General features: G+C 43.9%; 1 protein-coding gene across 2 annotated transcripts in view; it reads right to left on the bottom strand.

Annotated features, from left to right (window-relative positions):
- INTS9 (integrator complex subunit 9) overlaps nt 1-18,130 on the bottom strand; it is a 59,854-nt gene that overhangs the window by 6,372 nt on the left and 35,352 nt on the right. For both annotated transcript variants that reach the window (XM_054001660.1, XM_054001661.1), the window contains exons 12-14: nt 13,274-13,445; nt 8,374-8,498; nt 7,324-7,491 (exon numbers count right to left, since the gene is read on the bottom strand). In XM_054001660.1, the coding sequence (XP_053857635.1) occupies nt 7,324-7,491; nt 8,374-8,498; nt 13,274-13,445 (465 nt within the window). The remainder of the gene's footprint in view (nt 1-7,323; nt 7,492-8,373; nt 8,499-13,273; nt 13,446-18,130) is intronic.

Below are 18,130 nucleotides of genomic sequence, written 5' to 3'. Positions count from 1 at the left end.
GGATGGGGCTAATATTGAGAATTTTTGCAGCTGGCAGCTTCTGCAAAGGACAGAGGTGAAGGGTTCAGGTTTATTAGTACATCCCAGGAGAGCCACAAATGTGACATGGCCATGAAGAAGCTAAATGTGAGCCCAGAAAGTATCAGGTAATTCTCTCTGAGATGAGCTATCACTCTTTACATTGGGCCTGGCAAGATTTCATCTGAACTACTTGTAAATTATGGGTAATTTCAGTTCAAGTAAGAGATTCTGAAGGGTAGAATAGGGCAGGAGGAGCTGTCTTGTAAGGGGAAACTTAATATCTTGGCTAGTTTAGCCTGGCAAAAAAAGAAAGCCAAAGGGAGAATTTGATTATTCTACATAAACACCACAGGGAAAATACCAACAAAAGGGAAAATGTATTTATGCTCAAACATGGTGTTAGGAATAAATGTGTGCAGGCCAGCAGTGAATATGTGTAGGCTGGAAATTAGGATGTTTCTGGCCATCAGAGACAGTGGGGGCTTGAACAGCATCTATTGGGAACAGCAGGGGCAAAAGTCTCTGCAATTTGAAATCTTACATTTTTTTGGAGGCACATTATAAACACTGTTGGTAACTGCAGCTGGGTTCTCGCCACGTAAGCCCTGAGGGCACTTCCATTTCTAGGTGGGAATGATGGAATACAGCCTTGGAGCTTGCTGGGTATGAAGCAATTCCCACCCAGATCCCAGCCCCTAAATAGGATGGAATTTGTATGGGACAAAAAAATACCCCCTGCCAATTATTAGAGAAGCCCAAGGATTTTAAGATCTGCCTGAGTTCAGAGAAAGCCCTGGAGATCACACCTGCAGAGGTTTTTATAGTAACTACTCCTCAGCAAAACCTGAATGGAGAACCTGCCTCATCCTCCATCCCTCCAGTCCCCTGCTCCTCACACACACCAAATCCAGTTTCTGGGTGCAGAAAAGCATCTTTACTAAGACAAAAATTGTTTCTAGGCTGTGCAGCAGCCTTTTCACAAGCAGGGAGCATCTGTAGAGTCAGTAGTGAAAGCAGAATTAAAACCATGGTCTTTGCCATGTCACTTAGATTTGGATGGTGGTGTCAGGAGAGAAGGATAATTTCCCTCACCTCTTACTTCCTTGCCTCTCTTATGCCTTAATTTTTAAAGTAATTTAGTTACTAATTAATTAATTCTTGAAGTACCAGGAGCTCTGATGGCCAGGCCCTTGTAACCAGACACAGGAGGAGTCTCCAACAGATCCAGCCTTGGTTTTACAGCCCCTGCTAAACCAGGGGCCAAGAGCAGGAATTCTGCAACTGTCAGATCCTTCAGAGGGACAAAAAAATGTGGGGTCAAACACATGGGGTGAAAGGGGAATTGAAATGTGCCTGTGGATTCGTGACCAGCAGGCACAGGGAACAAGGCACAGGCACTCTGCAGGCAGGATGGAAATTGGGGAATTTTGCTACTGAGACCTAAAGGAACAAAGGCTTTTCCACCAGAGAACAGCCCAGAAATGAAGGGCATCTGTGGAATCATTAGCGGGTGATCTGAGTCAGGTCTTGTTGGGCTTTCAGCCTCACATTTGACACAGTCCAAGGGTTTTAATTCAGCTGTTGAGTTAACCCCAACTTCATAGAGCTGTCACTCGCTGGGGATCTCCCACAGCTCTCTGTGGAGCAGACTTTAAAGTCTCATTAACTTCAGTGGACAAAGAATCATATCATGAATACCTACAGATTTTGCTATTATCACTTGCAAAAGCCCAGATCTTGGCTTTGGGCTTCCACAGAGCCAGCATCCAGTGAAGAAATAAAAAAGCACGAGGCACAGTCTGCAGTTTTGAGCAATGAATTAAAGCTCTTCTTTTCCATGGGCATGTTCCACGTGCAGCTACTGGACCAGGGCTCCAGATCAGCAGGAGGAACCTTGTCCCCAAACCCTTGTCCCCAAAATCTTGTCCCCAAACCAGAAAGACACCAGCCAACCACCAGGGAATAATCCTGGGTGGGATACCAAGCACCAGAACTCACTCAAACCACTCAGCACTAACTCTAACCACTGTTTTTTGCCAATCATGTGCCAAAAAAGCAGTTTAAGGAGTATTTAAGGAGTGTAATGAAGGAGATTTATGGCTGTTTAATGAAGCTCTTCCCCGGGAGCTTGGGAACAGGCAGTTGTTTGAGGAACTTAAAAAAGGATGGTGGAAAACAGAACCAGCAGAAGCAGAAATTAGGCTTGGATTTGAATGAAAAATGACAGGTAGGGGAAGCAAGGACATGAAATATCTTCAAAGTAAAGGCAGTAAAGCTTGCAGATGCAAGAGATGAGTAATTTGAAAGACATAAAAACTGCATAAATCAAAATATTCAAAATATAGTAACCATTTTATGGGTCAGAATGTCAAATTGGGATGGGATGTTGTTGTTGAAGCTGACTGGGAAGAGAGAGCTGAGTGCCTGGCTAGAAAAGTGTTATCTTACAGCTAGCCATCAAAAATGAAAGTAAAAAGAAACCTAGACATTAATACAGGCAGGCAAAGGCAGGCTGGAAGCAGAAACTCAGATCTGAGTTCCACCTGACTAAACAGGACAACCTGTGGGTAAGACCAACCACAGAAAAGGCATAGCAACAAAAAAAAAAAAAAAGGCAAAGGAAATGAAGGATAAGACACTGCAAGCACAAAAAAGAGAGGAGGAGGGAGGAGAACTCTTTCAGGCTGAATGGCCAGGAGAGAAGGGACACCAGAGTGAGGTGGGAGATATTTCTAAGAAGAAAATAAGGGCTGCACTGAGCTCTGCTGATGTAAATCAGGGGGATTTATCAGCACTGGTTCTGCCTTTGTGTGAGGAAAGTTGGCAAAAGCTGGGAGAGAACAGTTTTGATGGAATGTCGAAAGGTCAAGTCCATCTTGGAGAGAGACTCCAGGCAATTCTGCAGTGAGCTGGGAGCTGGGGCAGGACTGAGCAGCAGAAGCAAACAGGTTGTATTTCACTTAAACAGGTTGTATTTCACTTAAACAGGTTGTATTTCATTTAAAGAGGTTGTATTTCATTTACTTCTTGTGGGGCTACAGCACACTGAACTCAGGGGGAATAGTCAGGGAAAAAGGAACACAGAGGTCAGAGACTGGATAATGTGGGGTCACCAAAATGAGCTGAGGGTGGGAAGAAGGACAGAATTCAAAACTCCTTAGTCCCTGAAACACAGAAGGAAGTTGGAAAGGTCAGGTAAAAGCAAGGAAAAGAAGCCAAGATGAAACCTCCATCATTATAATGGCTGTTTTCCTAATGCTTCTCCATAGTATTTTCTTATAATTTCACTTGGTGTCAGGCTGTGCCTTGTACACTGACACTCTCCTGACTGGGCTGTGTCCTGAAGAACACAAAATTGAGTATTTGAAAAGCACAGAGGCTTCAGTGAAGTGTCAGCTGCCGGCACTGAGTGATCCGCACCATTGTTCAGCTGTAATTAAACTGGAGGCACTTTATTTGCTCAGACACTACTGTTTAATTTTATCTGTTTGCTCCAGAAGGTGTTTTCCATTTTCCCATCTTTCTCCTGTGAGCAGACAATGCTTAACCAATTTCCAGGAAGCAGTCTTTTTTATAACTTTTTTTTTTTTTTTTAAGTGAAAGGCAGGTGCTGAGAAGAAATCATTTAAAGTGTAAAGGTTTGCACAATCTCTGGAAGAGCCATTCCAGCCTGATGCCTTGGGACTGTTAAAAACTCTCTCCAAACAAAGGCTGCTGTGAGTGTAAATCTCATTATCATACAACAGGCCTGCCTGACCTGCCTTTGCTCCTCGGTGAAGTGATTGAAATATAGACAGGGTCCAGCAGTAAAAGTAAATTTCCATTAGTCTGACAGGCCAGGATCTGAATCACTGCAAGTTTTGGGAAGGAAATTTCACTCTGCCACAGCATCAGCCTGCACTGAGTGGAGCCACGCTGAGCCAACCCTTTGGTTTTCAAAAGCTGGAAGAATCCAGGCAGAACTTTGAACTGGGAAAGGGACTGGGGATGTCAGGAGGGGGCCCTGATCAGGACTTCATTGCAGCAGCCATTCTTTCATGAGACTTTCAGGTTTACTTCACACACAAATCCCAGCCCTGCAGCAGATCTAGCAATTACTGGCTTTTCCAGGGTGGATTTCATCATTCCATTTCAGGCTAACATGGTTTTGACAAATAACAAGCCATTGTAAGGTTTCTAGGAGCTATAAAATGCCCTTTTCAACTGCCACTTGAGCCTGCACAAAACCCCAGGGCTGGTGGGAGCCCATATTAAACAAATGCCCTTTACTTGCAGTACAGAAATTCCTATTTTCAGGAACCCTAAACTACTGAAAAGGGAACATTAAGCAGCAAATACTCCCACACCAGGGAGCCCCATCCATCATGTCTGAAATCTGTCTTGCACAACCCACTCAGCAGAAGGGGAAGCTGCATCCATTTTTTACCAGGCCCATGCAGTTCCCTTAAAAAGAAGGAGCAAGATTCTCTTTTGGAGGATGATTTGCATATCTTGGAGCTGGGGAATGGCATCCTGTTAACAGGCCTGAAGCACAGCCTTGCTTTCAGGAGTCTTTTCAGGAGCCTCACCACAGACCAAGCAGCTTTTGCAACGAGTTGTGAAGAGCAAAGCTCTGGAACCAGGGAAATCCCAGAATGGTTTGGGTTGGGAGGAACCTTAAATCTCATCCAGTGCCACCCCTGCCACAGGCAGGGACACCTTCCACAATACAGGTTACTCCAAGCCCCATCCAGCCTGGCCTTGGACACTTCCAGGAATCCAGGGGCAGCCACAGCTTCTCTGGGAATTCTATCCCAGGGCCTCCCTACCCTCACAGGGAAGAATTTGTCCCCAGTATCCCATCTAACCTGCCCTGTGGCAATGGAAAACCATTCCCCCTTGTCCTGGCACTCCACCTCTTGTCCAAAGTCCCTCTCCAGCTTTCCTGGAGTCCCCTTTCAGGTGCTGAAAGGTCACTCCAGAGCCTTCTCAGGCTGAACAATCAGCCTGAAGAATCCCTGGATATGGACAATCACAAGCTATTCCTCCTCCCTGCGCATGGATAGCTCTGAAATCAGGACTCCTGTGTGAATGTAATTGGATGTTATTTGTTAGGGGAGGAGAAAAAAAGGCCATTTCTGTCCTTTTTTTCCAGATTTCTGCTGGACCTCTCCAAGTTAAAGGGAATGCAATAGAAACCAGCTCACTTTTCCCAGGTTGGTGATGCCACATTCCCTACAGTGCAGCTTTGGGAAGTGCAGGGAGAGCTGGAATCCAGTCCCTTCAGAGGCTGACACAAGGGACAGGCTCTCTCAAAAAGGCTCAGCTCCACCTCAGAGTTTAGGTGGAAACCCAAAGCTTCAGTGTGATTTGAATAATTGGTGAGCCCCAGGCTGGCTCCCTGCACTCTGAACTCAGGATTGGTTTCATGCTGGTGAATTGAAGCCAAGTTTCACCAGTCTTAGCTTTAATAGGATCCAATAAATATGTAAATTTCCCAAACAATTAAATATACATGCCAAGATGGAGCTGCAGCCAAGCATATTTTGTAACTAAAGCCCTCCAAGCAGTGGGCTGGGCAGGCTCCTCACAGAAATGGTGTGAAATGGTGGCAATGGGTGCTGTAGGCTGGCTGAGGGATTTGTTATGTGAGTCTCAGTTCTGCACTTCGTATTTGGCTCAACTAAAGGATGCTTCCTCTTTCTACACTCCAATGAAAAGTCACTCAATATTCCAGTTTCCAAAGGGCAGTAATGCCTGCCTGCAAAAAGCCACTGTCACCTTTGATCCAAGGACACATTTGTGCTGATTGGATTGTCAAAAAAATATTTTAAGCTCATGTCTGTCAGAATATGGGTCACCCTTTGTAATATGGGTACATTTGGATTTGACTTATGGGGTTAATAAATCATTAATAGATGTTGTGGGGATAAGTAATCCACATTTTAGATGGCTACAAGCAATCCATTAACCTGCTGGGCTCCTGCAGCCTGTAGGAATTAACCATTTATGGAAATTGTTGGAATACAAATAAACCTTTTCACTGCTTCTTTACCATGACTGGAAACTGATCCTTAATGGGAAGGGTATTTCTAACAGCAGGTGAATTTGGGGAAGGAGAAAGACAACTCCTGGCTACTAACTCCTAGAGTGTCTGGATCCTTTCCATGGTCCTGGAGCACTAATTCAAACTGCTCTGCCTGAAACTTCCTCATATCACTGGTGATTGCTTCACTCATGGCAGAGATCACTGTTTGTCTTGTGAGATGGGATTTTCTTGCAAAGGACAACTCACCTGAACACAGTTTTTGCCTGCTCACAATCACAGAATCATGGAATGGTTTGGGTTGGAAGGAACCTTAAAGCTCATCCCACTCCAACCTGACACATTCCACTATCCCAGGTTGCTGCAGCCTGGCCTTGGACACTTCCAGGGATCCAGGGGCTGCCACAGCTTCTCTGGGAATTCCAGCCCAGCCCCTCCCCACCCTTCCAACCAGGAGTTCCTTCCCAAGATCCCATCCTAATCTCCCCTTTCCCAGTGGGAAGCCATTCCCTGTGTCCTGTCCCTCCATGCCTTATCCCAAGTCCCTCTCCAGCTCTCCTGGAGTCCCTTTAGGCCCTGGAAGGGACTCTGAGGTCTCTTCTCCAGGCTGAAGAGCTCTCTCAGCCAGCCAATGGGGTCTTTTCAGTTCACATTGGTTTATAGAGTGAATTTATCTCTCAAAAATGTGCATTTCCTAGCTCTCCAGCTGACAGAATGTGCTTTAAATGATGAGAGTCAGCTGTAAATTCCAGCCACAAGGCATCTTAAGGACAAATATCTTTAGTTCTGAGGCTGCACCTTCAGTCATGAAGACAGTTCTGGGCCCTTCACAACAGGAAGGACACTGAGGGGCTGGAGTGTGTCCAGGGAAGGGAACAGAGCTGGGGAAGGGGCTGGAGCACCAGGAACAACTGAGGGAGCTGGGAAAGGGGCTCAGCCTGGAGAAGAGGAGGCTCAGGAGGGACCTTGTGGCTCTGCACAACTCCCTGACAGGAGGGGGCAGCCGGGGCAGCTCGAGTAGCACCAGAGGAGGTTTAGGCAGGATACTGGGAACAACTCCTTCATGGAAAGGGAGGTGGAGGAATCCCCACCCCTGGAAGTGGCACTCGAGGCCAACCACAGCGGTGGCGCTGGCTGACAGCTCAACTCGATGACCTTAAAGACCTTTTCCAAACACAACAACTGTGCCATTCCACGCCTTTCCAGAGGCCGCTGAGCTGGAATTTGGCTGTGTGAGCAGGAACCCCCCCCAGTGGCCGTTCCCTGCAGGGACTCACGTCGGGCATGATCTCGATCTTCTCGTAGCGGCGCTTGTAGGGCAGCGTGAGCACCTCGGCGCGGCGGTAGGACATGGCCGGGGGCTGGCAGTCGATCATCAGGTCCGTGCGGTGGGACTGCGTGGGAGGGGGCTGCGTGTACTGCTCGGGGCACACCACGTGCAGGGGCTGCAACAGAGCAGAGTGGAACTCCCATCAGCACTGCTAGAAACTGCTCCAGGAGCTGGAGGTGCCTGCAGCGGCGACCCGCCCGGAATTTGTGCCTTGTCGCCACTTTTGATACCATCCTTGCCACAAGGAGAGAAAAAAATAAAAATATGAAATGGGTTTTTCTCCCACATCCTTGCCAGATAAACTGGAAGGAAATGGTAACAGAGGTGGAGACTGTCCCAAGTGTCAACATGTGGGGGCTGCAGAAACCTCGGCCGTCAATAATCAAGGCTGCAAAAAGAACTCGTGGAGTTTTCCGGCAATGTGTTAACACAGCATAAAGAGGCTGGTTGCCACTGCAGGATTTAAGGAAGCCAAAGGAGAAGCCAGTGGTTCTGCAAACTGCCCTGGAGACAGCACAAGACATCAGCAGTAACATGAAAGAGACGTTTATGCAAAGCCAGGCAGTGGCAGCTCTATCAGTCTGTAGTGACAAGCCAGGTTGCAGAACAATGAGATAAAGTGATGCAGGCACTGTTAGGAGGTTTGGAAGAATTTGTATTTCAGAGTTCAGCAAGATAGAACACAGGGAAATATTCATCCAGAAAAAAAATCTGGATATTATTTTAATAATGTCATGAGTCAGAAAGCAAATTTAAGTAGAAACAAATGGGATGGGCCACTAAAGCACAAAGAGTCGAGGGGGAACAGCAGATACTACAAGAACCCTCTTTTTCTTAGACCTCTCCTAATGCAGAGCTCAATGCTGTGTCCTCTTCATGGAGAAAAGGATCTGGGTGTTGTCTCCATTTTTGTTTAATGCAACATTCGCTCACAATTAATTTATTTCATTTCAGCTGTGTGAAGAAATGTAAGAAAAGGCAGCAGAAAATTCATTACCTGGACTTCTTTGAGTAATTTAGACACCTGAATAAAGTTGAGTCTTGTGTCAATGGGACAGTAAACACATTTCATTGCCAAGGGCTGGTAGGGAGCCAGGGCATCCAGGTAAGAGAAATCAGGTTCTGGAAAGAGAAATGTTGAAAACACACAAAGCCCATTAACAACAAAAATGGCCCAATTCCTCTCTAATTCCAGTTTAGTCAGAGCTGTTGCTCAATGTTAATTCTGTTTCAGATTTATCTTCCCTTCCTCCTTCCCCCACCCATTATTTTCAATTAATTTGATGAAAATTACGCCCACAATTAGTCTCACCTTAATCAAGGAACACAGCAATACTATTTCATTTGAACACATTATTGCATGATTTTTAGAACAAATTTAATCAAGACAAAAACATCACCTCTTATTTTTAATCAGATCCTGTAAAGGAAGGCAAAGTGTAGACATTTTGAGTCTTGTAAGGTGATTCAAATGGCAAGCTGGTTTTCACTATGACAAAAATGCAGCATAAAGATGATATCTTGATATATAAATATATACATATTTATTATTTTGAATCTAAGAGCCAGGTTTAGATTGGTGGGAAACCAAGGGTTCTTTTATTACTGGATTAGAGGTTTGCCAGGAAAAAGTCAGGCAGTGAATGAGCTTTTACTCCCACAGAGAGTAATAAAACATTGAGAATAGTACAGAAAAAGATTTTTTTTTTTTTGGTGAATGACAAATGTAGATCTCAGGTGACACAGTGTAGGATACAGGTAACCTCTTGACTTGGGGGTCACCAACTAATGGTATGGAAAAGAATATGCCATCTCTATCTCCCAGGTAATTGTGGGATAGATGGGACAAAGGGAATGCTGGAAAAAAAGGAACTGGTATGAGTTTGGTCAGTACAGAATGGGGAAAGAGAAGGGGATGCATGAAAGTCTCATCTGCTGGAATATCCTCAACCACAGGGCCTCAAAGGACACCAGGCAGTTCAAGCCTGGCTGGAACACAGCAGGAGGAATTGTCTGGGACCTGCTTTACTTGAAAGGATGAACTTAAAGGAAACTGAAATTCAAAGCCTCCAGTCCAGATTTAAAGAGCCATCTAGGATGTTCTGACATGGCAGCAGAGCAGAGCACTGGGTGGATTTCTCATGCAGACAGCAAGAAAAAATCTCCTTCAAATCTTAGCAGAGGAAGTTCAGCACCAGTGTGACATCCAACAAAAAGACAAGTTAATTGCTCACCTAAAATCTAAAAATCTCCAAATCTGCTGCTGGCTAAGCAGCACTGAGCACCACGTGGGGATATTTACCCTGAGAGAACAGAACATGGCAGCAGGCAATGATACAAATGTTTGGAACTGTCAAAGGGATAATTTCCCCAAGTTTAAAGCAGTTGTCAGTGTAGCTGCCTGGGAACATTAAAGTGAGAAATATTAACAAAAAATGAGCGTTGTACAAGGACGTGTACATGAAGCCATGAATCCACAAACATGAAGTAAAATTACACTGGGCAAAAAGCCATGTTATTAAAAGCAGATGTGGTGGTGGCAATGAAACAAAGCCTAAAAATATAAATGTAAAAATGGCATTTTATGTCAGTCAAGTTTAATAGCAATGAATAGAAATTTAAAAATAGGAATACTGAGAAAGTTGGTAGCTGAAGAATAATCATTTAGGGTTAAATGACAAGGCATTTTAAAAGTCATTAGGGGAAAACAGAAAGCTTAAGTCAGGCAGAGGTTCTCTGCTAGAGATACACAGTGAAATTGTAAAAATTAAGGTTAAAAAGTTCCCAAAAGGGAGGTTTTCCATCCCATCTGGGGCTATGGAGGACACAGAGATCTAAGGCAGCATTTCTGAATCAGCAGGTTCAGAGAATGTACAGACATGGAGTTCTGGTCTAGGAATCCCATATAAAATCCAGTCCAAAGCCTCTCTGAACTCCTAATAAGGACAGGAGAGCCTTGGAAAAGGGAGAAACTCTAGAGAAGGAATCCTAACATGGGACTGGGGAGATTCAGAATGTTAAAAACACAACTTGAGCTGGGCTCACTGAGAACTCACGTGACACACAGGAGCTGCTGTTTTGAAACCACCCAAAATCCCAAAGTCACCTGTCTGGAGGCAGCAAGTGCTTGTCAAGGACACATATTGACTTTTTCTGACAGAATTACAGGTCTTTAGCTTTTCCCCCAAGACTCCTGATTTACTGCTGTGTGACACTGAGTTATAAAACCTTCCACTGTACAGCACTGACGTGCATGAGCTGGTTTTAACATCTCCCAGGGAGCTGGTTTTTAAAGGAGACTTCTTTATACCGTGTCTTCTCCTAGAATTTCTTTGTGGCTCAGTAGTATTCGATATTTTTAATCAATAATCTCTTCAATACTGCTCCAGCAGTGATGTCTGCAGGTGACACCAGCCAGCAGAGCAGCACCACAGTTCCCTCACAGCCAGGTCTTGGCTGATGGCTGCTTTAATTTATATTCTTGTCATTGTTTTTTTACATTACAGATTGGAAAGGTGGAGACTGACTGGTTCCTGTGGACTGAACAAGCAGTGCTCATTAACAATGCAGGATGGTCTGGAGTTTAAAGGTTCTAATTACCAGAAACCAGGAGTTTTTCACAGGAAAAGTTAGAACATCACCTTCTCTCACACAGTGCTCCAATGGACTGGGGTTCTATCAGATCCACAGGAGATTTTAGCTTAAAACAGAAAAGTAATTAAATAGTGGAAATCAGTGGCATCAGTGGAGGTGCTTCAGATTTTCACTGGTACTAGGAACAATTTCTTCTTTAATTAAGAGAGAATTAAGAGAATTTAATCTGCTAGGAATTTCTATAGACATAGAATCATTTAGGCTGGGGAAAAAATCTCTAAGGTCATCAAGTCCAACTGCCAAACCCAGCACTCAATGCTGTGTTTTGTTCCAGCTGAGACAACCATAAGGAAATAGGCCTAGGACTAGACAGTCATAAGGCAGTAGGACTTATGGATAGTCCATAAAAGCTATGGATAGACAGAATTTAGGAAAAAACCACCACAAGCATCTGGAATCACTGTGCACTCCCAGGTCACCCACCTGAAGCAGCTCTCAATTGGAGTTTCACTAAGTACAAACTGGGAATGAATCTCCAAGACCATGACCTGCTGCACCCCCAGGTTGTCAGGAGTGACATTTCCATGCCTTAACAACCTGCCAGGGCCAGGCTCTGACAGAAGTGCTCGACTGCCTCAGCTCACTGAAGGACTGGGAACTCACACAGAAAGGTCAATTGCCTCTCCTTACAGAAGACACAGAGGAAGAGTTCCTGCCATTAAAGGCCAGTTCCTGACACCCTGGGTAGCACATTCACAAGTGATTAATGCCTCTGCTTCCCCGGGGATTCATGGAATACACACCCCAGCAAAGCTCTGCAAACCCTGGCTTGATTGAAGTTCTGACTGGAGTAGAATTCACTATTTTCAGACAATGCATATCCACCTTGCGATTTTACCCAATTACTGTAATTAGGGCATGTCTCCTGAACTGCCTCAAAGGTCAGGAGGGATGGGCCCTGCAGCAGCTGTACCTTTAGTGCTGTGGTACCTTGCACCATTTCCCAGCACAGAAAGAGTCTGGATTTAAGTTCCCTGCAGGAATTCCCTTGTATCTCCCCTCCCATTGAATAGGGTTAATTGTACACTAAAAATATCCCCAAACTGGCTTAACAGTATCATGATACTGTCATACTTTTTGGTGCCAATATTGTGAAAGAGTCAAAGGGACTTGCTTGTTACTAGTCTCAAGTCTACAGTTAAAAAAAGAAAGAAGAAGGAAATAACCCTTTCCCAGCCCTCTTTTCTTCAGGTTTTGTGCTTTCCAGCAGCTTTCCTATTCACTAAAAACTGGAGGAAAATAAACTTAACAGTGGGACTCCATCCCACTCTTGCTGTGGGAGTAGGTTTGATTTGTTCCTCAGGGCTCTCCTCCTCAGTTCTAATTACTTTGTCCAAAAATCCAGACCTTTTTTATCTGGCTAAGTTATATAAAGCACATCTCCCATTATCCCAGAGCTCCTTAGACACAAAATCAGGAGTAAGGACTTAAAGGATTATTCTTTGACTTCTCAGATCAGGACAATGCCCACTGCAGGGCTCTGTCTGGGTGACACTTCAGGTACAAATACACCTGCACAGAACCTCAGCCCCAGGGAAGGCCTTGAAGGATTTTTAATCAGGGTCAGCACTAGAAGCAGATGGAGAGAAGTGGAGGAACTTAAAAGACCTGTTGAGCACTGAGAAAGGAAACAGCTCCCTGGGGAATTGAGCCAGAGCTGTACCTTCAGCTACAAATGTGTCTGCCAGCCAAAACCTATCTGAACAAAGCTCAGCCCAAAGGCAGGAACAGCTCAGATCCCTGTGCCAGGTCTGTGTGGGGTGCACACTTCTGGGACAGCAGAGAGGACAGAAACCTCTTCAGAAATACTGAAAGATGAAAAGGCAGGAGAAGGGATGAGGAGAGGTTTGTGGTTCCACTGGAATATGGAGAAGAAGTGTTTCTCCTTTCTGACCAGCATCCATTAGGTCTTGCCTGGGTTTAACTTGCAGCCAGCTGCTTTTAATTCAAAAATTAATCTACTGCAGGCATTTTACTGCTGTGCATAACAAAGATTTTGCTCAGACGTGGCAGGAATGGACTCTGCATGGCAAAGGTTGACTCTGCAGGGCTACACTGAATTAAATGGCACAATAATTACATTTGTCCCTGCAGCCAGTCCTGGGGCCTTAATTTAGATAAGCTCCTACTGAAGAACAAAAATTTCTGTCCCAGAACAAATGAGTAAAGCCCCAAGGATGTGGCCACACTTAACCAGAGTGCACAAACTGTTAATCTGACAATGATGTCAGCATTTTACTTACCTGTGAATATAACAGTGTTCAAGCTGGATTTTCCCCACAGCTCCATGAAATGCACCACATCCCCAAATCTGAGAGAGGGATGCCCAGTGAACACAACACAGGGCTGCTTGAAGTCATTGCTGAAGTCTCCGTGGATGCTGGGATAATGTTTCAATTTGTTTGTCTGAATGAGCTGAAAGAAAAACAAAAATCCAGACAGTGCAACTTTTCATGCCTCTGTGCTTGAGTGTGTTTATTTACATGAGATTATAAATGTTCTACAATTTATTCCTAACTCATCAGATAGTCCCTTCCTGTATACCACTTAAATTTTTCCAACAAATTCCGTCATGACTGTCATAAATGTTATGAAAAGGAAGTCAGAGCATGGGGCCAGGGGCCTCCAAGTCCCTGCTCTCACTTCTTTGGTACCAGCAGGATGGTGACTGGGAGGAAACTCTGCAAACACTCCCTGCTTCGACTTCCCTGGAGTGAGCAGAGTGCTCAACTGCCAAATTCACAATAAGCTCCTTTTTCCTATTTACCATGTCTGCAAAGAGCTCTGGGCTCATGTTTAACCGGCTTTTCTTGCATCACAGCAGTACCAGGCACTTTTGCCTTCAGCAGAATATTGCTGAGCTTCCCTGGTCTAAAGGCTTCACACAAAGTCAAACTTGCTGAAAAAGAACAGACTGACTTTCCCTTCCTTAACTGTCCCTGAAACCAGCAATAAACATGAACTAAGAGCAATAAGATGTTTTGCAGACACAGTGCAATCAGCTCTGCAGGTGGAACAGATTTCTTTACTAAGATGGAGAAGTTTATTTATCAAGGCACTTTTCAAAGAGTTTTGCTTTATTTCTCCTGCCACTGTTTTCTAATCTGCAAAACAAGGTGCAACTTAAAAAGCAATTTAACAAACAGGCTGTGAAGCGCTTTCATGCAATATTTTGCAAGTTTTTCCTTGGCAGGTATATGCTTCCATCTCCAGCACGAAAATAACTGTAAATACAGTTTAAAAAGCAAGGGATTTAACACATGAAATCACAGACTGAACAGCTGAGAGAAAAACCACTGAGATAAAGGGTGTGAGGGAGGGAAGGGAGCTTCCTTTTTCAGCCAGTTTTAAAAGGAGGTTGGGCTGTTCAACAAATCATAGAATCCTGGAATGGTTTGGGTTGGAAAGTAACCCCAAAGCTCATCCTGTTCCTCCTCCATTCCATGGGCAGGGACACCTTCCACTATCTCAGGCTGCTCCAAGCCCCATCCAACCTGGCCTTGGACACTTCCAGGGATCCAGGCGCAGCCACAGCTTCTCTGGAAATCTGTGCCATGGCCTCCCCACCCTCACAGGGAAGATTTTCTCCCTAATATCTCATCTAAACCTTCCTCAATGCAGCTTAAAGCCATTTCCCCATGTCCTGTGTTACTTTTTACCATGGCTGATTTAAGGTGCCTGCATGGAAACGAAGAGGAACTGAGAATTCTCAGCCACTTGTGCACCACAAAGCACTGCAGAATTCAAGGTTATTACACAATTCTGTAGATGCATGTGGATCATTTCCACATGGATCCTTGAATCATGGAAGAAGTAGAAACTGGACTGTATTTTCTGCAGTTTACAAGTAATAGCTAATTCCCATTTAATCTTCAAGAGGGAAATTGGAAAAAAACACCAAATAACTGCTCTGGCAGTTGATAGGCACTGAATCTCAAAAACATTCCTGCAATTATACTGGTAAAGATTTCTGATTAACACATCTGGAGTGCAGGGTTAAGAATCTAAACTTAGCTTCAGTAATAAAAACTGCAGTTTAGCAGAGAATGGGTAAAACAAATTTGAATCCATAAAATACTGACATTTAAATGAACTTGTAGGAAATGGCCTCAAAAAGCTTTTTCTGTTTTTTTTTTTTTTTTTTTTTTTTTAAGGGAAGCCAAAAGCCTCAAAACTGAAATTGCAGAAGCAGTTTCAACCGGGTAAACTGGAAGAGGAGGATGATTTCTATTTCAAGCATTAAATGGAATATGTGACATTCCAGGGGAAAACTTTTCCAGAGACAGGCAGATAGGTCAGGGGAAGACATTTCTACAGCCAGCATTGATCCAAGACAATCCTGAAAATCACAAACTGTTGTTGCAGCATCTTCTTTCACAGGTTCCTTCAAATGATATTTATTTGTATGCAGCACTCAAGAGTTCTGGGAAGATGTGAGAGCAGCACTGGATGTGGAAAGCAGTGAGCAGCTCATTTCCCTGCCATACCTCCACAAATGTTCACTACTCAGCAACATAAAAGCTGTGTTTTCTTCAAAGCCTTATGGAAGCTTCAAATCCCTCCTATTGCTTTGTAAAGAGACACAGGAGCTCTAATCCAGTTTGCAGGAGCTCGTTGGTGATGATTCTTTTTTCATCTTTCCTTTTTATCTTGCCAGGTCTTTTCTGCTAAGTCTGGTGAGGCTTCAGTGCTCAGCTCACAATCCCTGACTGTCACAGGTGGACAGAGCAGGGGTGAAAGGCTACAAAAACAAGTTTAGAGACATTCTACTCACTCCAGGGAGAAAGCAGCTGATGGATTTTAGTGTCGGCAGTAAAGTCTCTTCTAATCACCCCATCAGAAATATACCGAGCTGAACTTGCAAAACAGGCCCAAGAAAATTTCCCAACTCATTAAGGGGACTGAGTTTGCAATGATTTGTGCAGGTTTTTTGCATCTCCAGATGAGATGGGGTGTGTAAATTTTGCTGTGCCATGGTCAGACCTCTAGCTGGGCCAAACCCAGTGCCTGGCATTGAGCCAGCCAACATTTCCACAGTGGGTCTGGTTTTTGGAAAGCACAAGCAACATTCAGAGCATCTTTTTACAGAAAGAACCACTATTGACTGAAAGCTTAAGAGATAGGGGCTGGTAAAGTACTGAATCAAGAGTGAGAGCTGCATTTTTCTGAAATCCCAAATGGTTCTGTGCTTCCCTTTAAAGCTGTAGTCTTGATTTACAGGGTCAGCAACTGCTGCTATAAACAGGATAAATCTCCAGAGCCTTTGTGTACCCTTTGTTGAAGTGAGCCAAAATACACTGATATTTACTGTGTGTGTGTGTGTGTGTGTGTGTGTGTGTGTGTGTGTGTGCTCTGTAGCCAGAATTTGGAACAGATGTGGCTCCTATCAGGGAAGGAGAGATGCATTTATTACTTCACCTCCCTCACTCCATCACATCAACACTAACAGGGGCCTAATTTTATCACAGAATATCCAGAGTTGGAAGGGACTCCCATGGATCATTGAGCCCAACTCCTGTATGATGATATTTATTATAAAACAAACTGTAATACTCCACAATCACCTGGTTCCAGGTATTTATTTAAACGTGTTATGCAGGAACTGGTAAATGGAGGAGAGAATCAAAGATGAAGAAGACAAATGCTGGTTTTTAAGACCACAAAATCAATATTACTCCCACCCTGGCTCTTTTTTGAGTCAGAAAAAAGGGTCTTTGCAGCCACTTCTCTTAGATCTTGCTAACAGAATCCTTAATAAGAGCACAGTAAATCCAAATCCTCCCTCCGCTGGCAAATACTGATCAATACAAATTACCTCTCAAATTTTATTGTTGCAGACATCTAGAGGAGTCTGGATTCACTTATCTTAGAGCCTGAAATTGTCCATGCAAAGATTGAACGGAGAGAAACAATTCAGCTACAACAATCGAGCCAGTCCTTTATAAACACAAAGCTTCCACCTCCACAAAAGGGATGGGGCAGAGTGTACAGAGTGTACAATTCATGGATCCTGTTAAAATGATCAAGGAGACCCTAACTGCTCATCTGGGGCTGTGCTGGGATGGGATATTCCCGTAGGAATTTGGTAAGATACCACATGTTGGTTCTGGGATACCAGAATAACAAATCTAAGCTAAACAAATTACTGGTTTGTTCTCCACAGTATTTCAGCAAGGCACTGTGGAGCTTCAATCTGAGCCTATTTAGACAGTTGATCCTTGGATATAATGGATACAGGGGCTTGGAAGTGAAAGCCACCAGTCTGTATTGACAAATACTTGGGATCTCCAGTTTTTGACTTTGCAGTCAGAGCAGCTCTTCCCTCAGAAACACCTTTAAAAAGAAGCTCTTTTAGTTAGTGCATCACTAAAAGGCTGCAGGAGAGACTTCAAGAAGAACCTGGACACTCCATTTTTATTAACTTTAGCAGGAACTGATGTTCAAATCCATCCCTACAAACCTGAAGCACTTCAGCCCACATTCCTTGCTCCTAACAGAGGGAAAGTATTCCCTATTCACTCAGAGTGGATGTTAGGAAGCAAACTGCCACCACAAGAACTGTACCAGGACTGTGTAGGAGGAGATAAGATGAACATCTACTGCTCCATTAAAGTGGAATTAAACAAGGAGGGAGAAATGTTTTAGGTTCTCTGCAGAACTGAACATGTGTCTGGTTTTATTCAGCAGAGCAGAACAAGGAATGAGTTCAAAACATGCAGCATAAATCATAAAACAAAAATTTCCATGCAGAGAAAATGCAAAAGCTTCAAACAAATGAGTGTAGAGAATGAGGAGAAATAAAAATAGTAATTGTAGAGACAATGAAGATGCTTTTATTTACCCTCTTGTAACAATAATAAAGGCATAGTTAAGTGAAATGCCAAATACAATCACAGCTGATTAAAGGAAGGAATTATTCTGTTCTACTACACATCAGGCAATGCTGGAACTCATTGCTGCAAGGGACAACATCGAGGATTTGGGGAATTTTTGCCTTCTTTGTTTTTAAATCTTGCTGTTTATACAGCTAACAGGAACATCAAATTTCAGGACCAGCAGCATGCTGGGCTGGGCTTGTTCTGTGGATAATTAGAAGCTTA

The sequence above is a fragment of the Vidua macroura genome, chromosome 31 (assembly GCF_024509145.1).
Source record: "Vidua macroura isolate BioBank_ID:100142 chromosome 31, ASM2450914v1, whole genome shotgun sequence".
Classification (NCBI taxonomy): domain Eukaryota; kingdom Metazoa; phylum Chordata; class Aves; order Passeriformes; family Viduidae; genus Vidua; species Vidua macroura.
This window is presented reverse-complemented; position numbering and strand designations above follow the sequence as displayed.